Raw genomic sequence first — 23,647 nt, 5'->3', positions numbered from 1 at the left:
TTTTCACAGGATCAGATTTTGAGTGCGGTGAAAAAATGAGCCAGACATTATTTTCGGAGTTTGTTTCATGAATTTTTCCATTCAAGTCGAGCTGAAAATCGAGGGAGTGGATCTATAAGTTATTTGCTTGTGATATTTTCAACAAAGATGGCAGATCCTACAAGCGCACCCCTTGAAGAATGCCCGTTGTTTAATGGTGACGTTACAAAATGTGTGAGTAAAATAAATTGCCTCCGAGCTCCGCAGACAGACGCAGTCTTAACATTTGATTTGGCCAGAGCCGAGGTCCCCCGTGCATTGGCCGGGGCTTTGGGGGTCCGTTTGGTGTATATCTAAATAAATAAATATAATAAAAAAACGTTTTGTATTTTTTTAAAGAAAAAGATGTGGAAGCAAAACGAGCATGCAAATTTAAACAAGAGGCTAGGAGTAGAGATAAGATGGAGGAAAATGTGTATTGTAATGTAATGATGATTGAATGAGATGGAAAAAAAGAAAATGAATGGGAATGGCATGATAATTGATGATGACGAGTCCGATTCCAACCTCCAAGAAGTCAACTGAAAGCAAATCTAAGAACAACAAGGTATATTGCTAATCAGAACTGCACTGCATCATGGGATCGGAAATGGGGCAAGCTAGCTGCTATATAGACAGCTGGCAGTCGTCTGTTTCGAGGAGTCTTTTAACATTTTTTTTTTTATTTCTCCTCGTACACAGACGGCTCGCTATCGTGCAGCCACCATTAGGGGACTTGCAATGCAAAATGCCCCGTCGGGGCTTTTCAATTTTTGTCTTTAATGAATAAAAATTTTGAAAATTATAGTGACCAGAGTGCAAATTTATATTCCCTCTTGGCATCAATTGCCAAAAAACTGAGAAAAATGAAGTTAAAAGGAACAAAAACAGTGACTTACCTCGGCTGTCGCGCAAATTCACTTCCCCGTTTTATCCGATCTTAAGTACATAAACATATGGCCATTGAGTCCCCTGTACAGATCGCGCTAGAACTTTGGTCTCTGTATTGTATTTGGTGAGTGAAGCCAACGAAGTTCAGCTGAACAACCGACAAAACTGAGACCGAAGCTTTTGGTCTAGCTGCTATACAGATGACTGCTTGTTTACATTTGCGCCAGTTGCCGTTGCGAGTAACATAATTTATCCTTGTTTTCACAATTTCAGGAATTTTCATCATGCCAGGTGGCAGATGGTGACCATTGTGCTTTTTTTGGCTGTGTCTCTGCCCCTTTTTAATCATGCTTTGCAGTGCAGCGACCTCTGTTGATATTTGCCAGTTCGCGATAAACCTTGTATTAGCCTAAAAGATTGAACTTGAAGTCACATGTACTTGTAAAACTACATGTTAGAAGTAGAAGTTAGAAGGTAGGGAGAAGTTAGAAGCTTTATTCTTCTTTTGATTTCTTGGGATTAACTTTTTGTAAATTGTAGTCTATTTTAGATATGAACATTATAATGAAATGAAACCATACTTTTAAACATTGTTACTTTAGATTAAAGAGGAATCTAACCTTGGAACTTAGTATTCAGTAGACTGGAAATTTTGAAGTCTCTATTTTGTTGGGTGTTGGGGGCCGTTTCATAAGGCTTTTCGTAAGTTTAGAGCGAATTTAAGAATGACTGGTTATAAACCTTTCTTATGCTCTAAACCATCGCCAATGAACATTTTGGTATATACCATTTACCACAAGAAATGATCACCAGTCGTGAACTTTAATAAAGTCACTCTTAACTGAAGAACAGCTTTATGAAACACCCACCTGGACTTTGTCTTGGTTCACTATTTCTCCTCCATAGACCGAAGACATTGTTTCCACTCTGTCATGTCTGCAGCCAGTGCAGGAACCTATTATGTAACCCCCAAAATCATTCTTGATTTTGACTGTTAATACAATTTTTTCATCAATATGCATGTATATTAAAAATAATAAGAATCTTGTCTAATTAACACCGCCTCAGTGCAATATTGTGACAAACTAATGGGGTGTTGCAAGAAACTTGCGATCAATTGCAAGTCAATTTTTGGTCTCTAAATCAATCATATGTCTTGCAGTTAAAGGAAACCAAAACCCAAGACGAGAAGCAATCTTATTGGAAAGAGTGAAATGAGAGGAACAATTTAAAAAAAGTTTCATCAAAATCGGTTATGAAATAAGCAAGTTATGGGAGTTTGAAAACTCTTGTTGTACTTTCTATGGGGATCCTCAAATTGGCAAACATGCTTCAAAATGGCTGATTTTGTGGACAACGCTCCATTTGTTTTGTACACAAATATTTTGATTTTCCTCATTATCTTTCAAATTGCATCTTGCCTCCTTCTGAGCACAACATATGTCATGGGAACATATAATTCACACCACATATGACAAGGTCAGGAGGAGATAATGTGAAATATGTAAAATAATGGGGAAAATCTGAAAATTTGTGTACAAAACAAATGGAGAGTTGTCCACAAAATCAGCCATTTTGAAGCACATTTGCCAATTTGAGGATCCCCATAGAAAGTACAACAAGACTTTTTAAACGTCCATAACTTGCTTATTTCAAAACCGATTTTTATGAAACTTTTTTTTTAATTGTTCCTCTCATTTTACTCTTTCCAATATTGATTGATTGTCTTCTTGGGGTTTGGTTTCCTTTAATTGCAAATAAGTGATTAATTGCTAATTTGCTCCTTGAAACAGGAAGTTTAATCTGATTTGCTACAGCTAACGTTGATCTATTAGTTGTAAAATTGCAACAGAATATTTGCAGTTGATTGAAAATATTTTCTTGCAACAACAGTACAACCTACATGTATAGGAATAGGGTCCTCAGCCCCTCACACTTTGTGTGAGATAGCTAGTCATCTTTGTAGGAGGAGAAACCAGAAAGTATAAAAATGTTTAAATATTTCTCCAAACAGACAGATTTCAGCTGTTCAAGTAACAAAATTACGGTAATGTGTGCAAGGAGAAAGAAAATGGAGAGAAATTGGACAAGGGATTTACATTTTAAAGAAAACTACTTGTAGATCTACATTGTATGTTCATTTCAGAGTGGCAGCAAGGACATCTCTCTCATAATGTTATAATATAATGTAGGCCCTATTAGGAATTCATGTTTTTCTCCTTTTCCCTTTTGTATGAAGCATATTGAGACATATCCTCATGAAAGAATTTACAGTCTTGAGTGTAATTTTTGGAGAAAAAAAATGATAATTAAAAATTTATCCCTTCCTTACATCATTTCACAAGTCACATGAGGAGGAAGGAGTAGGGGGAGAGAAGAAAATAAAGGGGAGAAAGAGAGAAAGGGGGGGGGGGGGGAGCGAAAAAGAAAGAAGAGAATAGAATATAGGAGGAAACAGTAGATGGTGATTTTATGGGAATTAGATTATGATCAACCCCAGAATTGTAAAAAGAAAAAAATGTGAAAATAACTATGATTCTGTAAAATGTTCCAGTAAAGTCAGTGTCTTTTGATTGATGCATAGTCACATTGCCTCTTGAACTCACTGCAAGCTCCAAGGAGGTTTCCAAATTGTTATGCAGAAATATTTTGGGGAAAAATACAAAATTTGGGTCACTTAGAGTACATACTGTTTATTGTTTGTAGTTCAAGACTAACTGAAGAAAAGTAAAATAAAGTTCTGATATATTGTCAGCTGTTATTAAAAGTACTTGTAATCACTCCATTAGTTAGTTGCATGTTTGAAAAGAGTGCAGACAAATGGATTTCCAGAACCTTGATAAATGGAATTTAAAACCCGAATTACACAGCTTCTTGTGTTAACCTTTTTCACAAAATAAATTAGTACTTCCACATTTCTTTTTTTTTTACCCAGAATACTATTTATGGGATCCGAAAGGCTCTAGCTGCCCTCTCTTTAATCGGATGGTAAGTTTATGACATCAACATGTACAGATGGACATGTTTAAAGTGGATTAATTCTTAAAGACACTTAAAGGGGAAGTAGTCTACCCTAGTATCATGTTGATAGTAATAAATATGCAGAAAATTAAGAGAAACATACGAAAGAAGGTTTGAAATTTTGATTTGTATGTGATGCCACATACAGGCAGCTGTGCCATCTTTCATAAGGAATTTTCGAAATTCCCTTTTTATAGTGTTTTCATAAAAGCATATACATTTATGGAATGTGTCTGATGGTGTATTGAATGCATTGATAAATTTTTCGAGAAAATTATATTTCATACATGTAGATTTTCCATAAAAGCATGTACATTTATGGAATGTGTCTGATGGTGTATTGAATGCATTGATAAATTTTTCGAGAAAATTATATTTCATACATGTAGATTTTCCTAAACATGTATTTGGAGAGTTATTTATCCATGTATGTATGTGACATGTTAAAAAGGAAAGAAAAAAATAGAGGGAATGAAATGAATGCAACTTTTGTATATTATTTTGTTATTTTTGGGAGTTGATTGCTACTGTATGTGTGATTCTGTTGCATACGTACATATAGTAGTGGCCAAATGTGGAGAATTCACAGCTTCTTAGAATAATGGTGCCTGCCTAGTTATTGTCTCTGAACATGAATATAAATGTATGCTTGGATTAAGGAAGAAAGGGTTAATATATTTTTTTTTCCTTTTTATATACATCTTCAGTGTTTTCATGATAACAGTGATCTGGATCTTTAAGAAGTATGAACTCTTTGTACAAAGACTGATCCTGTGGCTCACAGTAGCAGCATTCTTTGGAAGTATATCAAAGTTTCTGGTAAGTGATATCTCATTTTTTTTAATGTGATATATAATTATGAAGTCACTTATTCCCTCTATTTAAAACTTCAGTTGATCATAATGTAGACATTGTAGGATTCTTGTTTCAAACTTCAGAGGAAGTTTCGTTCAGTCATAGAATTGGCAAAACTAATTATGTGAGACAACATTTATGTTTCTTGTGTGTCTCCTTATTAAAGTTATTTCAGATGTTTCAGATCAAATTTACATCAGTCTGCCATGTTTAACTATATTTTTCTTGTTTCTTATCATTTCTCTCTGTAGGAAAGCCCAAGAGAAGACAGTGCTGTCTGTAATTTTGAAGGGTGGTGGACACAATTTTGGGGTAAGATATTTTTTTCATACAGTTGCTGAGTCCAAGTTGTCATTTTATCAATATAAAAAATCCATGACATCCTAATACCATGAAAATTGTCATAAAATTGTATCATTATATGATTTTCATGTCATTTTCTTTGTCAGTGGGGAAATTAGTGCTCGGCAGGTAAATGAGACTGTCAGGTCAAGATTACAGAATATTTCAAATTTAATTTGTTTGTTCTTGTTTCATTTCTCAGACTGGGTGACATTGATGTGGGTCAGCTGTATAACCTTTAACCTTTACTTGATTACAATATGGATGATCAACACAGAGAGAAGAGAAATGTGAGTAGCAGTACCTAAAATTAATTTTGCATATATTATTTATTTGATGTCCTGGTGGTCTGATTATGAAACAGAAAAATGTTGTTATCTCTGATGGTTTCTTTACAAATTTTTGTGATTTATTGGTAAAGATTTTTTTATGGAAGGAGTTGTTTAAAAGGTGTTTATAATGCTCATATTTCCCCCAATTACTACTTTGATTAAATGCAAGCTTTAGACACTTTTGTTTAATTAAAGGAAACAACTTGTATTTTCTTTGTTTCTAATAAAGACATGACTATTATGATATATTTTGTTCTTCTTTTTGTTACTTTCATTTACTTCTGATGTTACTTTCCCATGCTAACCCAAAACAATTTGCTATAGGCCTGTATTTTTTTTCCTTTATGATTGATATAGCCTTATTAGTTCAAATATATGTTTAATGTTGTTCCTCTCCCTTTGTCATGGTTCAATTACAATAAGCAAATAAAATTAACATTCTTGTGAAATCAGTAGTGAGACAAAGTCATAAATTTTGCAAAGATATTTGACTCATTGTATCATCAAGCATAGCCACTAATGGGTTCATTCATTAAACTGCACAGTGTAAACCCTTATCCCTAGTCATTGTATGTATGTCAAGAGTTATGTTTGATTATTTAAAAAAAAATGTGAATTTATCGAGTGTTGTTTTGTTGCTAAAATATTTGGGGATAAATTAAAACCTCTGACTTTTGGCAGAGCATGTAGAATGCATTTAGCCCCTTGGATTGGATAAAGATTTGTTGTTACTTGGAAGCCCCCCCCTTCTCTTGCTTTGGATGTCATACCACTTATTGTTTTCGAAACTACACTTTATGCTGGTAGTACTTAAAAATAATTCATATCCTGCCTTTTATGGATAGATATAAAATGCTTTAATATAAAAATTATTTATAGTAAGTTTAAACAAAATGAATTTAACATATTTCCAGACTCTTTGGTTTTGAGAGCAATCCCTGTTCTGAAACTAAAATAGAGGTTTTTTTTTTACCCCTTTTGTAACATATGATATAAGGTACTTGTAATATCATGGTATGAGTTTTGAGTATCGACACGTACAATGTAAAAATTTTGTCTTTTATTGATGGTTATTACATTTCCTTTTTCCTGTTCTAAATCCTGTTATTATTATGCTCCTTTCTACATCTGTACCCCACATTGTAGTCTGTATTGCAGACAAATAGTGTAGTGAATTGTAGTTGTAATTGTAGTTAATGTGCGGAATGTGGAAGATTCAGGAAAATAGTCATGAAAGAAACATACAGGATGATAAGATAGTAGATATGAGAGCAGAGGAGAATGAGGAAAGGGGGAAGGAGGAAAAGGGGCAAAAAGAGGGAGCAGCAGTAGAGGAGGAGGGGAAGGAGAATGAGAAGGAGAAAGAGAAGAAGAAGAAGAAGGAGGAGGAGGAGGAGGAGAAGAAGAAGAAGAAGAAGGAGGAGGAGGAGAAGAAGAAGAAGAAGAAGAAGGAGAAGGAGGAGGAGGAGAAGAAGAGGAGAAGAAGAAGAAGGAGGAGGAGAAGAAGAAGAAGGAGGAGGAGGGGGAAGAGGACCCTCCATACATGTACAATGTAGATACTTGTTTTGCAACATCCCAGAGCTGAATAATAAAATGAATCAAAGAGTTGGAAAAGAAGAAGAAACAAAAAGAGGAGGGATGAAAAAACAAAATAAACAGGAAAGTGGAGTGACAAGAAGGAAGAAGGAGCCGTGGTGTATTGGTTCTGACTCTAGTCTTATAAACAGAGGGTCGTGTGTTCAAATCCCACCGCGGTCTGGCGTCCTTTGGCAAGGCGTTAATCCACACTTTGCCACTCTTGACCTAGGTGATTACCGGGTAGGATGTGAAAGTCATTGTAGCTTGTCCAGTACTGTGTGCGCCTCGCCGGCAACTGACTGGAATACTCCCCAGGGAGTGGAGGATGTGCATACATTGTGTGCAGGAATGAATGATTGAATCCGATGACAGGGGAATAAAATATCTGAAAAGCGCTTGGACATGTTGTTCTGATGTATTAAAGGAAACCAAAACCCAAGAAGAGAAGCAATCTTATCGGAAAGAGTAAAATGAGAGGAACAATTTAAAACAAGTTTCATAAAAATTGGTTATGAAATAAGTAATTTATGTAAGTTTGAAAAGTCTTGTTGTACTTTCTATAGGGATCCTTAAATTGGCAAACGTGCTTCAAAATTGCTGATTTTGTGAACAACTCTCCATATTTTTTGTGCACAAATTTTCAGATTTTCCCGTTTATTTTACATATTTCACATTATACCCTCCTGACCTTGACACATGTGTGAATTAGATTTTCCCATGACATATGTTGTGCTCAGAATGAGGCAAGATGCAATTTGAAAGATAATGAGGAAAATCTGAAAATGTGTGCACAAAACAAATGGAGAGTTGTCCACAAAATCAGCCATTTTGAAGCACGTTTGCCAATTTGAGGATCCCCATAGTCAGAACAAGAAGAGATTTCCAAACTTCCATAACTCGCTTATTCTATAACCGATTTTGATCAAACAAGTTTTAGATTGCTCCTCTCATTTTATTCTTTCTGAAGAGATAGATTTTCTCCTTGTATTTTGGTTTCCTTTACGCGCTATACAAAAGGAAGAGAAAAAGTATGAAAAGAGGAAGAAGGAAGTGTAATGTAATCAAAAGGAATATTGAAACACAATAAAGGAAGTGATACTGGGATACGAACAAACCATAAAAGGTGTATTTATATTTTCTACTTATGTCCATGTATCAAAAATTAATACTTTTTTTCTGTACCATATTCAGAATATACCATCTTGTGACCTGGGGGTTTTCATTTCTCATGGCTTGTCTACCATTGATTGGTAATCATTATGGACCAGCTGGGGCATGGTGGTAAGTTACATATTATGTCATATATAACTTCTTTCTTTCTTTCTTTCTTTCTTTCTTTCTTTCTTCCTTCCTTCCTTCCTTCCTTCCTTCCCTTCCTTCCTTCCTTCCTTCCTTCCTTCCTTCCTTCCTTCCTTCCTTCCTTCCTTCCTTCCTTCCTTCCTTCCTTCCTTCCTTCCTTTCTTCCTTCCTTCCTTCCTTTCTCTCTTTCTATTTCTCTATCATTTTCTTCCTCTCTCCATCTTATATTTGACCCCCCTCTCTCTATCTTCCGCCCACCCTTTCTCTCACTCTAATGATTAATTACACATTACGTTATTCACAAAATAAGATCCTCAAATTAAAAACTTCTACAAGTTCTGGTTTCAAAGAAATCATGGGGGGAACTGGCCTTTGCTCATGTAGGGCCTACCCTGTAAAATTTTCTTCCACAGGGTTTGAAAACCCAGACATCAGTGACTACCTTCAGAGGAAACCTCAAGAGCTACCTGTATAATTTTGTATACTGTTGCTTTTTGATAGACAACCATCTATCCTTGTACCTGTAATGTAAATAATGATTATAGATAGTTATGAATATTATTATTATCTGTTTTCTTTCTGTATGTAATTTGCTCAGAAGCGCCTAGATCGTCTTGTCATTAAAGATTGGAAGTGCACATACAAATTCTTACTATTATAATTATCATTATTCCTTCTGAACATTTTTCATTTTTCCCTTCCAGTTGGATACCGGCAGAGTACCCAGTATGGCGTTTCTTCATGTGAGTTTCCCTGATTCTTATACATGCAAAGCTTCTAGAAGTAGTATGTACATGTATTTTTAAGCTTGTCTTCTAAACAGGCTAGATGCATTTATTAGGGTGGTCCACAACCGATTTCTGAAATTTAACAATGACAGACTCAAAGGAGTGTTGCAAGAAAAGATTTGCAATCAATTTCAAATTTCTGTTGTTGGAACTACAACTGATATATCAATTGTAAATATGCCAAAACTAATTTTATTACTACTTGTTTGAAGAATCAGACCAGTTTATGTATCTGTGATTGATTGCAACTTTCCTTGCAACCTTCCTTAAGATTCGAGAATTGATAGATGATGGTTTACAATAGATGATGGATTAGTCTTCGGACTTTGAAACAGAGGGTCGTGGGTTCGAATCCCAGCCATGGCGTAATTTCCTTCAGCAAGAAACTGATCCACACTGTGCTGCACTCAACCCAGGTGAGGTAAATGGGTACCGGTAGGAAGTAATTCCTTAAAAAGCTGTGTGCGCTATGAACGCCTAGCTTAGCCGGGTAATACAGGAGCGCCTTGAGCACCTAACAAGGTGGATATGTGCGCAATATAAATAATCTATATCATTATTGTTATTATTACAAAATACCCATAATTCGGGTGATTCATGTTATTGTGCACCATTTATCGGTTGCATTGAACAGGTCAAATATCTAACTCTGGGTAGACATCCTCGCAGGCGGCTCACAGTGCTAGTGTACTGTAATGTGACCGTGATGCTTCAGAAATGAAAACCATATGGCAAGAATTCACCAAAAACGGTCTAAATTTCGCAAAGATATATATGCGTGCAAATTTGTCTCCCACCTTCCTCGACCCTAAAACAGCATACAGTATCCGGTCAAGCTGTCTCGGCCATTGCTGAATAATTGCATGCATGTATGCGCGCAACAGATGTCGACATTATTCCCATGAGGCATTGCAAATTTCAGCCTTTCCGCTGCAACCGATAAATGGTGCACCATATCTACATTAACATGTGAATGGATTACCTGTTTATAGATCATGTAGCCATATGATTGTTCTTGGATAGTTTTAGTTTGATACAGTTTTTATTAGATTTTTCATTATTTGTTCACTTGTTGGTTATTATTGTTTATTTACTTTTTGTTTTTTATGTTTAACCCAATAACATGTTTTAGAATCACAGTTAGGCTTGATGAAAAGGTAAAACTATCAAGGAAGCATTAACAGTTTGGATAAAACACTCATTATGATATCTTTATTTTGTCTCCTCTTCTAGCTGGTATGGGCCACTCTTTTTGCTGATAATTCTGATGTTTGCTGTCTATGCGTATATTACATACAAGCTGAGAAAAAGGGTAAGTACATTTGATAAAAAAGAAACTGCTTTTAAATGCATGGCAGAATCATCCTGCTTATATTCACACTTTTTCCACCTTCAATTTGCCATGACACTTCTGTCAGATATTTCTACATGTATATTATAAATTCAGTGCCCAATATCACAAGAGTACATATATTTTAATTGATCTATTTTCAGGTTTTTTTATATGTGATATGGAGATATTGTGCGCCATTTGTTTTAATTTGTTATTATCTCTCCACAGAACACATTACGTCAAACTTCCCTTTGAAGAAATACCGCAGTTCAGATTGCGAACTGCGGTGTTGTACCCCATTTTCCATTTGGATCTCCTAAAAATCATTTCCAAGCCCTTATCAACCGCGCTTGGCCAGGGGTAATCCCCACTGTCTCAATTTCATCCCCACAGGCCAGTATATGAGCGTTGAGCGAAGGACGAAAAGATAAACAACAGCTGCGCTATTACGTAAGACTTCTCTGCCTGTAGTAGGACCTTCGGAATGAAATTATTGTATTCCATATTTAATCACGTTTTCAAAGGCATATTGTATTCAGTAACCCAATGTTAGTCCATTTTCAATTTCGAACGAAGAAAATCTACCTCGGAATAAGGAAAGTAAGCGAATGAAAATGACGGCATGCTTACAGGGACCGCACTCAGCGCTGCGCATGCATCCCATCGTGTGTGGCCCCTGCTGTGACTGTATATGCCGGGCTGTTGTTTTATCTTCGGACCAACGTCAAGAAACAGGTGTTTTGATACTTAAATTGCTTTCTTGAGGCAGTTACGGCTGGAGAAGAGAATTGATGAGAAGGGGAACTGGGGTATAGTGTTCTCAAATGGAAGTTTTTCGTCATGCAATGATATTCAAACTTGCCTATTGCCAGGACCATTTGTACTCTTTAAATATTTATTTTGTTGCATTAATTGCATGTTATACTTCCCATTTTTAAATAATGATTTTTCTTGTACCGTTCTATGTATTTTATCTCTAAACACTTTGTTGTGTATATTGGGTCTTTACTGATTACCCCTTTTCAAAATGAATTAATAAACAAGGTTTGCATTTTTAATGTATTGTTCAAAATTATCTACAGTACTTGCTTTCTAATCAGCTTCATCCTTTCTAAACCACTAAAAGGTATTTTTGCAATTGCCTTGTATTTTATAAATTATTACTGTAATTATAATCCACATATTTTCATTTCCCATTCTGTTGCCATAGATACGAAGTTGGCAGGGGACTTATGAACCTGAAATAGAGCGAAATAGACAGCTAATACGAGAGGAGATCAAGCCGCTCAGAGCGTACCCGTTTATTTATCTTGTGCTTTCTATATTTCCGCTAATAAACAGGTAATGGCCAAGTTTAATTATTTAGATGATGGTAAGATTACATGCCAAATGTCAAATACATACTTATTTTAAGTTATAAGTATGGTATCACTAAATACTGGTGTATATTTCTACACAACCTAGAGGTTGGGAGTTCAAACACCGGCCGCATCAGACCAGCAGACGTCAAAAAATAGGAGTTGTACTACCCTGTTGGCATTCAGCAATACAAGGGATAGAGCTTCATCAATCTGGCACTGCACAGTGGCTGCCGGGGCCATGATTAATTGGGCAAAACTAATTTTTTGAGGATTTCTTTTTCTGTTTCGAACAATAAAATATGGATTTTTTTTATTTTTTAAGTGCAAATACATCAAAAATATTGAATTTGACCTTTTAAACAAAATGTTTGAAATAGAAACACACAAATTCATTAATGGCATGATGATGATATTCATTTTAGACCACATATATTCATTGCTCTTTGAACACAATTCTGTGGGACACAATCCACGATTGTACTTGTAGAAAGTTACCGCTCCCCTTCAAAATCACTTTAAATCATATTTCTTTCATCTTTTCTTAGTTTCACCTTTTTTTTCACCTTTGTAGGATTCAGAACGCCGTGAATCCTGATAATGCCGTCTTCGTGTTATATCTCTTCCACGCTTTGTCTGCTCCGCTGGTTGGTCTGGTTAATGCTATTGTTTATGGCCTCGATCCAGAGACGCGAAGTCGTTTAACATGGACGCAAATAAAGGTAAATGTAAATTATGCATTGATTTTTTTTTATTCCTGATTTTTTTTGGGGTATCATTGAATTTATAAATGTTTAGATTATCCGACAGAAGTGAGGACACCCCTCGTGGATATGTTAAATTTAATATGAAGCATGGATTTTCATATAATTGGTGTTCCACAAGGATCTTTTATTTGCCCTATATATTCATTAGGTGTGAAGAAAATAAAAGTTATCCTAATTCATTCATTTCATCACATTATGATCTACATAAATTTGAAATACCCTCTATAATTTTTTTAAGGAAACAGTTTGCAATTCTCTTTCATGAGTAAAAGTAGTCTTGACTCAAGTTTTAAAGCATTTATCCAGACTTGTTCTCTTGGATTTACTGCAGGCCTATCAATACATGTACATAAACAATTCACTTTTTTCATATGTGGAGCATTGGTGTACTTAATTATATTCACAGTGCATTGTAATATCATTGATATATAACCAGCTTTGAAATATTTCATTTAATGAACGCCATTATACTGATACATTATACATCCAATATTGCTCCATACACATCTTAACATCTTCAAATATGGTTCATTAATATTATATATGCATGCAAAATAATTTATTTTCAAGAGCTATTATATGTTCAAAGCTGAAAATAGACTGATGCTAATCATATCTGTATTTGCAGAAATCACCATACTGATAGTCCGGTTGGAAATTTTGAAGAAATTTGTCTTACATTCAAAACATTTTGAAGAAATTTGTCTTACATTCAAAACATTTAGGAGTATTTTCAATCTCAAACTTTGCAATTTTTTCCCAGTTGCATCTCTCTCTCTCTCCCACTGTGAATCTCTCTTTTATCTGTGTAACTGACTGCTTTCATATTGTTAGTAGCTCTACATACAGTAGTAGTTGGAACACATAATTGCATCCGATGTGTTAGTTTTCCTAATAATTGTTTTTTTGTGTGTGTTTGAAATACACTACACAAGAGGTGCACCTACATGTAGCTCATAGATATGTTAAATGTATTTCATGTTCTGGGAATTTCATTGACAGAAATCCTTTTCAAATTATTATGATGTCCTTTTACAATATCTTATTTGCGTGTTCAACTCTCACCAACCATGTTACTTTGCATCTATCAAATTTACTTCAAAGTCTTTTATTAGTAATTCACTGCTAATTACTGAGGATTGATCAAGTATCCAGTTGTCTGTTTTTGTTTCGATGCATTCAACATATACATGTATTTGATTTGATATGGGTTTTAATTGGTTCTTATTAAGTGATCGTCAGAGTACTGTTGACAGCCTTCACAGTCGTACAATTGAAGAAGCTTTATCCTTCATGATCGATTGTGAAAGAAAATTTGAGAGACTGAAAAGAAATAACAGCCGTGCTGTATCGAAAACAAAACAATTCGGCAGCCACTCTTTTTCTTCTCCAGGTTGGGAAGGGTGCAACATGTTTAAAGGGGAAGTTCACCCTGAAAAAAAAAGTTTGTTGTAGAAATACCAGTAGATTCAGTAATGGGATGGATCTAGACTTTGTATTCATTGAAGACAATGATACATGTTTTGAGCAGCATAATACAAGTATTTACATTATTTCATGCACCTCTTTTAATGATCAAAAGTATTATTGACATGTGCATAACATGTACAAAATGATTTTAAGAATAATTAGTATCCCATTGCATATTATTGTGTAACATTTTAATTTGAAAGATATGACAATAATAAGTATTGTTTGTTTTATAGCATTATTGCATTTTGTTCCTTAAAACTTAATTTTCTTTGAGGGGCGCAGTGAACCATTGATTTATGATCTCCTGGATCTCTATTGTAATGTACATGTAGGTCTGCTTGGCTCTATTATTCACAATTGCATTGAATTGCATATGTTATTCCAAAAAGAAGAGAAAAGAAATGTTAGATTTGATCTTGCCACGTACCACCTTTACAGGGCGCTCTTCAAAAACGTACAGCTCACCAACCAATCCGGGAGTACCCCTTGGTCTCCGCCCCCGAGACGCCCGATTTGGAAGACGTCTCGGTCCTGGCGATGAGACCGACGCCCGTCAAACGAAACCATTACCAGCATCTTGCCATGGCGTAGGGCCATAACCAGTAACATCTGAATATTATGTTAGTCCCGTACTCATGTTTTCGTGTTGCTTCTGCCTGACTGCCTGCTAATAGATCACGTGTAGTCCCATGCATGCACTTTTTTGTTATGATTTATATTTGGTTTATGTTTTCATCATTGACTGTAGAGACTCATGCAAATTCATTAATTTTGACCACTTACATATCTAAATATACTTTATGTACTGTACCAGTTATTAAAGTTAACACTTTCATCAGACATAGCAAGCATCACGCATTAAGCTTGACATTCTCCGGCATTAAGTCCTTCACCCCCCCCCAATCTGTTTCTCATGCCATCACAGCCTATCTTCATACTCATTACATAATGTTTAGTAATCTCATGCCGAGTCTTGTGTGGTTCCTTGCCTATAAACTTGCATGCATCACAAGTCTTTGAACTTGGCATCACGGTTGATTTTCAATTGGTCTAATGCCAATTCGTCCAATTACCAACTCGTCTACCATCATTTGGTCTATTATGATTTTGTCCACTATCTACATGGTCTGATATCCATTTCGTCCACTCACTATTTTGTCTAATAACCAGTTGGTCCAATAGCCATTTAGTCTGTATACCATTTGGTCTAATTGGACTAAGTGTTAATTGGGCGAAATGGATGAAAATAAAATGGATATTAGACCGACTGGTTATGAGACAAAATGGTCATAGGCGAACTTGGGCCTGTTGCAGAAAGACTAGCAATCAAACGCACTCTAAAAATCACGCACAACTTGATTTTCAACCAATCGTGCGTTTTTGACTTGTGATTGATTCTTCCACTTGCGATTGATTTTTTGACTTGCGTTTAAATGCTAATCTTTCTACAATGGACCCTAGGTGATTAGATGAAGTGATGATTACACCAAATGATTCTTAGACGAAATATCGATGGAATGGCATTAGACTAAATTAAGGTAGGCCATGTGGTGAGTGGACGAGTTGGCTTCAGATAAATTGGCAATTTACCAGCATATGTAACTGTATTTAAACATTATGTCGTAATACGGACAGTTTATACATGACTTTGGTCAAGTAATTTCATAATTGACAATATTTGGTCATATGGTGTTACCGCGATATATCAATACATGTATAACAATAAAACCATCATTAAATATTCAATAATTTTTCAATACCGCATAATTGCACGAGTGTAGATTGTCCTTTGTGTTATGTTATATTTCATTTCTTTTCCTTTCCCAATTTCTTGATAATAATTAAATATACAACTTGAAGACACTTTTGGTGTATCCATGCAACCTACCTGTAAATGTATAAGTCTACTTTGTATTCAGTAGTGAACCAGATACTTTATTATTTTCCTTTTTCTTTCCCCCATTTCTAATAACATAGAATTTTGAATTTTCTCACAGGAAATTGAAATATTTTGTAAAGCTTGATTTCATAATTTTTTGTTTTTAGTTTTGAACATTGTATGCTTATTTTTATTTCATTTTACATTGTGTTAAATGAGTGGTTGTTATTTCCACCCCCTTTGCATTTTGATCTTGCCTTTTCAATTTATATTTTGTGAAAATATTTGTTTCTGCTCAATTTAATTTTTATAGAATCATGCATATACATGTACTGTAGCCGATGCTATTCATATAAATTATAATGTCTTTTGACAAGAATCACAATTTAGTTTTGGGCTACATCTTATTTTACATATGTCACCTATAGTGTCTGGTGTTTTTTTTTACATATGAATTTAGATTTGTATATTAATTCATTGATTCTTTTAAGAAATGCTATTTTATAGTAAATTGACCCCTATGAATAGAAGACTTTGTATAGATTGGTAGACATATTGCATTAAGTACATGTAGTCATTCAGAATTTCACAATCAAATAGAATTGAGTGTTTTGATAAGTATTTTTGAAATAAAAGCCAATTGTTGCATCATGATTATCACGAGTGCATTTGTGTTGCATCATGCATTTTAGAAAACTATTAAAAGTTGCATGGAATTGATGATGGTCACTGGATTTCTATCACAATTTTTGACAGGCTTATGTTACTGGGAAACTATTGGGACTATGGGCTCACTTCAAATTGACAACAGTGCAGGAAAAAAAAGGTCCAACTCCCGCAAATCATACTTCTTTGCATCTATCAAATTTACTTCAAAGTAAAAAAATGGAAACAATCACATTGGCGGCCTATCTCACTCCACATGTAATGATAATTTATTTTAAAGTTTTCATTTCACCGTAAAACCGGATCAGGAAAGTAGTGGAAGTGACCTCCTGGACTTTTAATTCTCATTGCCCTTGGGATTAATCCTGTCCAGGTACATCCAGAATGGATGTTGATGGGAAGCTCTCTTTCCAAAAGCTAGGGATTGGGAGTCAGGATGCCCTCTATGTTAGCTTTTGGAAAGAGAGCTTCTATACATCGTCATCCAGGCTTGACTAGATACTGCCAAACAACAGATTTATGAATTAAATATTGAATTAATGGGGACTTCACAATCAGCAAGAGCAATATCCATACACATAATATCTGTAGTGAAAAAAAATTTCAAATGCAGGAAGCAAAAAAAATTGCACACACATAACGAAGGAAAAGCTTCATTGTCTTGATAATTCTTTCCACATCATGGCTTCTGGCAGAATTCAGGGAAGTTTCCTTCAAAAGAATTCACAACATTTTTTTTTGCAATTGGCTTTTCAAATTGACTAGTACTTAAGGCATTTCTGGTAAGAAGTAAGGAAGCAGGATTGTTATTCTAGGAATATATGTATACCTCTGATAGTTTGATGTGGTGGAATTAATTATTTGATCAATTTAACAGATTTCATTTTATCTTGTCACTATCTGTCCTGTTGTCAATCATTGATATCTTGATATGATTTAGTTATACCCTCTTTCGGTTTCTTTATTTCTTTTGCTTACTCCCCCCTCTCTCTCTCTCTACTTACCCTCTTATTTTTCCTCTATAACCCCCTCTCTTTCCTGGTCTCCCTCTCCCACCCTTTCCTCTGTTTATTCTTTTCTCTATCACTCTCCCATTCTCCTCTCTCCCAGCTTGCACTCAAATCAAGACGAGCCGAGAAAGCCGTCATCAAGGAGTACACCATTCACTCAGAGATTCCGGCCCCGGACGCCCCACCCACCGAAATCCCCGACCTGTCCAGCCCCGGCCCCGATGATAAGCTCACAGACCGACCCCTTGACCAGCCCTCCGTGGAAGGGGACAAGAAGCACGATGCTGAAGGAGAAGGGGGTGTGATAGCAGGAGGAGGAGCCAACAGTGGGGTTAATGATGGGGAGGCGACCATTGAAATTGTGTGAATTAGATAACGTCAAAAAAAATTTCGCATGCCAAGGAGTTCCAAATTTGAAGGTTCCAGACCTAGCCAACCTCGGCCCTGATGATAATCCCACAGACAGACCCTTTGACCAGCCCTCAGGGGAAGGGGACAAGAAGAGCGCTGCTGAAGGAAAAGGGGGTTTGACAGAGAAGGAGGAGCCAGTGGGGTAACAAGGGGGAGGGGATCATTGAGACTGGTACATTTAAAGGTACATGTACATGTACTGAGAAAGTTCCAAATGGCAATGGTCTCTAAATTCAATGTTCCAGATGATGCCAGCCTCTGCCCTGATGGTAAACTCAGTCAAAGATTGATCCTATGACCAGTGGTGAGGGGAATGGGACAAGAAGATCGCTGCTGGAGGAGAAGGCGGTTTGACAGAGGGGGGAGGACCTAGTGGAGGGGGGGGGGGGTAACGAGGGAGAGGGGATCATTGACATGGGTATAAGTTAGAATGCATCAAGAAAGGTACAAATTTAGAGGGTGCTGGATTTGGTAGCTGCTGTTTTTGTGAGCTCACTTGAATAAAAGTTTGTCTTAAAAGCTGGTAAAGCTGTGTAACCTCTGTCGAACCTTTGTCAAAGTAGGTTCTTAATTTCGGCAACCTTCTGTTACTGGCAGTGTAGCAGATTGCATGGATTGCGCGCATTTACTACATGAACTTTGCATACTGGTAGATGTAACTATCATGGACCCATTTCATGATGCTGAAATAATTCCAGCTGGATTCCATACATGTATCTACATGTACATGTATGGAAAGCCAAGCTGGATGATATGCAGATTGGACATAATGCACATGCATGAAATTTGCATGTACCTAGATAGCATACGGATTGTCTAAAGATGGTTATTGTGCAGCTTGGCTTTCTTTATAAACAGAATCTGGCCCTAATTAACTGCTTGTTCATTTGCAAAAAATGTAGTCAAGCCCCCTTACTAACTCTTATTTTGTGGCCTGATCAGTCCACCCAAATCATCCGTTTCATATTTCTGGTGACTGTAAAGCAAATTTGGTGGCCCTGAAACAATAGTAAAACATTACAAGGTATAAAAAAAAACTTTGGTAGCCCAACTGGGCCACCACCTTGGCATTTACAGAATTTTGGTGGCCCGACTCTCATATTTGGTTGCCTCGGGACACCGGGCCACTACTCTCAAGCCCTGATTCTACTACATGTACAGTGATGCTTAAAAGTTCGTGAACCCCATTAGAAAATGAACATATATTTAAAGTGTTCAAGTTCTGCCATGTCTTATATATTGTGAAGTCAGGGGATAAAATATTACATTTGATAAAGTTTGTTTCTCTTTGCTCCCGAAAGGCTGTAGTGTTGTTATCTATATTCAACACTCAGCATGAAGGAGTGCATTTTGTGGTGGAGTTCACTAACTTTTGAAGACGACTGTTTGCACACTTAATTACTACACTAAAGTGTAATCACGTGTAATTGCCAGGCAGTTGCAGGACTATATAATATGTCACAATATCAGTGATATTTCATTGTAAACAACTATATGCTGTAGTCTAATAATCGCTCGCTGGGACCGATTTATGGTCTTTGTGAAATTTGTGAAGTATTTAACAGCAAAATATATATTATTCAGGTATTGATGCTTATAATGTTGAATCTGTCTTCAAAACAAGTATTATATATTATGTCATCCAACAGAAAGTAGTTTTGGTGAAAAAGTACTATAAAGATTATGATATATTGCATACATTTTTTTTTAAACAGGAGTTAAGAATATTATGCAGAAAGATATACATATAACCTTGATGTTATGTAGCTAACTCACATTACAGGATAATTGTTCACGAGCTTTGCATTTTTTCCATTGATAAAAAAAGGTATAAATGAATTCAGTTTCAATACTTTATGTAATGAAATATTTTGTATAAGTTTTGTTAAAGAAAACCACATTTCACATACAGTGTATACCAAAGCCTATTCTCCTGTATGTGTTTGAGAGAGTACATTGTATATGTGGATTTAATTGTTTGATACCATGTCCAAATTTGCCACCGGAGTACAGATATTATATAAAATAGATGTAATGATTATTGGCCAGTTATTTTTTTTTCTCAGAGAGTAGCCTTGTAACAAAAGAAATAGTTTGATAATAATTAATAATGTGATGTATGCTTGGAATCTGTCCACAGGGAGTGGAGAAAGTACATAAACTGTACATTGTGTTGTGTGCGGGCATACCAGGATCCGATAACTGGTACATTACAGTGTGTGTATAATAATCTGTAAAATAATACTAAATAGGTTCATTATTGCGGATTGAAATAATCGCTAGAGGGTATTCATTTGTCTCGCAATCTACTATGGTCAACAAGGAAATTCGTGATCACTCTCGCAAAAAGTGTTCACTGGCTTTCTAGGAAATTCGTGATCACTCTCGCAAAAAGTGTTCACTAGCTTACAAGCTTAAAGGGGCGAAAGCTCGTGAACTTGTAAGCTAGTGAACACTTTTTGCGAGAGTGATCACGAATTTCCTAGAAAGCCAGTGAACACTTTTTGCGAGAGTGATCACGAATTTCCTTGTTGACCATAGTAGATTGCGAGACAAATGAATACCCTCTAGCGATTATAATCTGTAAAGTTCATAAAAGCATTCGGATATTGTCAAGTGTATCAAGCACAAATCACTGTGGTGAAATAATATCATACTGTACATGTAAATTGCGTAATATATTTAGTCTAGTGCCCCTTTAAGAATTGACATTGTACATGTATATCTAGATATTGGAAATCTATGGATATTGTAAGGAACTTGTAGTTGTCTACATGTAATATATTTGTATATCTGTCTTCAAGCAAACTGGGTATACATGTATGTATTATTGATATTAATTATGTTATTCTATGAAGTATTAATATTACATGCACATGTTTGTACCTTGAATATGGAAAATGTTTAATAAATTGTGAGAAAACGTTCTTTATTCCACAATGATATCACAAAAATTTACCTGTTTCTTGGTCCCGGGGGGGGGGGGGGGGGGAGGGCCACTTCCATTGACGAGTGGATACCTTGCGCGACCATGGGGTCTCGAAAAGCACCCTAAACACGTATTTTCCATATTCTGAAAATGCACCCCTTAACAAGTATTGGCATGTGAAACCCTATCCTTGTATTTTAAACAAAACGATAGCCTTGTCAAGTATTCCCTGAAATGAACCCCTAAACAAGTACAGCGATATTTTATTGTTATGTCCGTCGGTCGTCGGTTTATATACACACCATTTGGTTTAGTACGGCCCCATCTTCCACACCTCACGCAAATCAGACTCTAAACATGTAGTGTTTGGGCAAAAAGGACATCCTTTATAAAACATTTTCATTTAGTTTTATCATCCCCGCAAATTTGACCCTAAACACGTAGCTTTCCTAGCGAAATAGATACCCTTTTTCATTATTTTAGTGTTTTTGACACCCTTATTACGTTATGTACGTAACGTGCCCTATCTTGAAAAAGACATCCTTTTTACATGTTTTTTTGGTCGCTCGTCAATGTTAGTGGCCCCCCCCCTCCCGGGTTCTTGCTAAGCTTTTACTTGCAGCCTTGCTTGGCTGCAAGCATGATGGAGTCGTGCTGCAAAACTAGGTAAATTTTCGTGTTTGTGGAATAAAGCACGTTTTCTCATGTCTACACACCAATCAGATGAACCTTTTTAGTGTGTAAACAAATTTTATTTCCATGTATTGAATGTGTGTAAATATATTGGCCTGTATTCTGAAGTCGGGTTTAACTTAAACTCAGGTTTAAAGTTGTGGTTTAAGTATGGATAGCCAATTGTTACTTAAATCATTAACGGTAGAGATATCATACATGTATTTCAGCTTATTTAGCTCTCAAATCATTCATAATTGTCTAGGAAGTATAAATAGATGATTGTCTTCACCATTGATGAATCAGGAAAGAGCACAGTTAACATAAGAAACATACAACTTAATGAAAATTTTGACACTTTTGGCTTCCCATAATTTTAGCACAGAGTTAGACCGTGGTCTAAGTTAAACCTGACTTCAGAATACGGGCCATTGAGTATATCTGCTAAACATACATGTGTATTCATCATGTTTGATATTGCAGTGAGTCTTATGTAATAAAAGAAAATGTTTGCTAAAATATACCTTTTTATTTTTGTAATGTACATGTAAATATTAGCCCAGTGTGTATATGTGCTAAAGAGCTTTCCGTTTTTATATAAAATATGTGTAAACTCGGACTTTAGATTGATGCTATGTGCACTAAAAAAGAAAGCTTTAATATGAAATGAAGATAATGAAATTATATTATACCCTTTTCATAAACCTATCCTCCAATTAGCCGCCTAAGAGTAATGCGGATAATTCAATAAAAATTGCGTTCACAAACTCCGAAAATTATTTTTACGAGCGCCCGTCCTGAAAAAGGCGGATAATCGTCATGACAACTGGACACGCCCCCTGGTTGTGTTGGAAAAGGGTGACCTTGTGACCACACCATGGCAATTATCCGCATTATTTGGAAATGCGTTCATAAACTCAAAATCTTGTCCCGATGCTGCTATTATGCGGATAATAGCAGCATCAAAATAATGCGGATAACTCTGGTCCTCCTCCAATTTTACGACCAAATTATGCTGCTATTAGCCGCATAATTGGGTTTATGAAAGGGGTATTAGATTCAAATCACATGTGATTTAATGGAGTACAATTGTATATTTAGATTTTAGATAAGTTTTAATATAAACTGTAAAATCATCTAGACAAATGCTTAAATAACTTCTGTCAAATCTTGGAAAGGATTGGAACAATAATGAAAAGTACTTCGGTACAATGGGAATGCAGATATAATTACATGGAATGACTGTACTTACCTTTGCCTGGCCGTTAAAAATCCTGACTTTGATAGCAGATTTCCATTTCTTTTTGGTTCCAAAAGATATATCCAAGGCAAACTACCCTGTAAATCTACATATACATTATAAATCTAATTTCACAAATAACTGTAATTACTGTTGTAGATTGCGTAATAAGTTAAAAAGAAAATCATTAAAGGGGAAGTTCACCCTGACAAAAAGTTTATCGTAAAAAAAGCAGAAAAAATAATAAAAAATATTGCCGAAGGTTTGGGAAAAATTCATCAAATAATTAAAAAGTTATTAGAATTTCAATTATTTGATTTGTGACGTCATATGCGAGCAGCATTCCTACATAGCGAATGGTAAAAAATCAATGAAATGTCATTTTCTCAGAAAATTGAAAATGGTTTTCACTGTAACTTTTGTATCATTTCACACCCGATCATGAAAAGAAAACAAAATTAAGTCATCAGGAACCATACAAAATTTGAAATTCATACATTTGATATTACATAACACATGGGGCAGCTGCTCGTTTATGACGTCACAAATCCCAAATTTTGAACTCTAATAACTTTCTTACTCTTTAACAGATTTTCCTCAAACCTTCACCAATATTTTTTACTATTTTTTCTGCTATTTTTACAACAAAGTTTTCTTCAGGGTGAACTTCCCCTTTAATTTTCGAGGGTTTGTCTAATAAGGCTTCTATATTGTGGGTGCTATGAAATATGTACACTTAGGTGTTTTACTGATGCCTTTATTTTATTATTTTTGCTTGAGTAAAT

General features: G+C 35.6%; 1 protein-coding gene across 2 annotated transcripts; it reads left to right on the top strand.

Annotated features, from left to right (window-relative positions):
- The first annotated feature begins 10 nt into the window (after window positions 1-10).
- Window positions 11-17,981, top strand: LOC121429874 (cyclic AMP receptor-like protein A). Of its 2 annotated transcripts, XM_041627129.1 has the most exons (12): window positions 12-213; window positions 3,845-3,897; window positions 4,638-4,749; window positions 5,037-5,097; window positions 5,330-5,417; window positions 8,229-8,318; window positions 9,041-9,079; window positions 10,358-10,436; window positions 11,668-11,798; window positions 12,390-12,537; window positions 14,494-14,675; window positions 17,711-17,799. In XM_041627129.1, exons 1-11 carry the CDS (start codon window positions 148-150, stop codon window positions 14,644-14,646), a joined length of 1,020 nt encoding a protein of 339 aa, XP_041483063.1. In that variant the 5' UTR covers window positions 12-147; the 3' UTR covers window positions 14,647-14,675; window positions 17,711-17,799. The 2 variants fall into 2 exon arrangements, with proteins under 2 accessions (XP_041483062.1, XP_041483063.1); XM_041627128.1 differs by lacking the exon at window positions 14,494-14,675 and having other exon boundaries at window positions 11-213; window positions 17,711-17,981.
- Window positions 17,982-23,647: the final 5,666 nt, after the last annotated feature.

The sequence above is a fragment of the Lytechinus variegatus genome, chromosome 16 (assembly GCF_018143015.1).
Source record: "Lytechinus variegatus isolate NC3 chromosome 16, Lvar_3.0, whole genome shotgun sequence".
Taxonomy (NCBI): domain Eukaryota; kingdom Metazoa; phylum Echinodermata; class Echinoidea; order Temnopleuroida; family Toxopneustidae; genus Lytechinus; species Lytechinus variegatus.
This window is presented reverse-complemented; position numbering and strand designations above follow the sequence as displayed.

Coding starts and splice junctions, on each gene's coding strand:
- LOC121429874 (XM_041627128.1), top strand. CDS start 148: ATGGCAGATCCTACAAGCGCACCCCTTGAAGAATGCCCGTTGTTTAAT. Junction 214..3,844: donor ATGGTGACGTTACAAAATGT/GTGAGTAAAATA, acceptor TTTTTTACCCAG/AATACTATTTATGGGATCCG. Junction 12,538..17,710: donor TAACATGGACGCAAATAAAG/GTAAATGTAAAT, acceptor CCTCTCTCCCAG/CTTGCACTCAAATCAAGACG.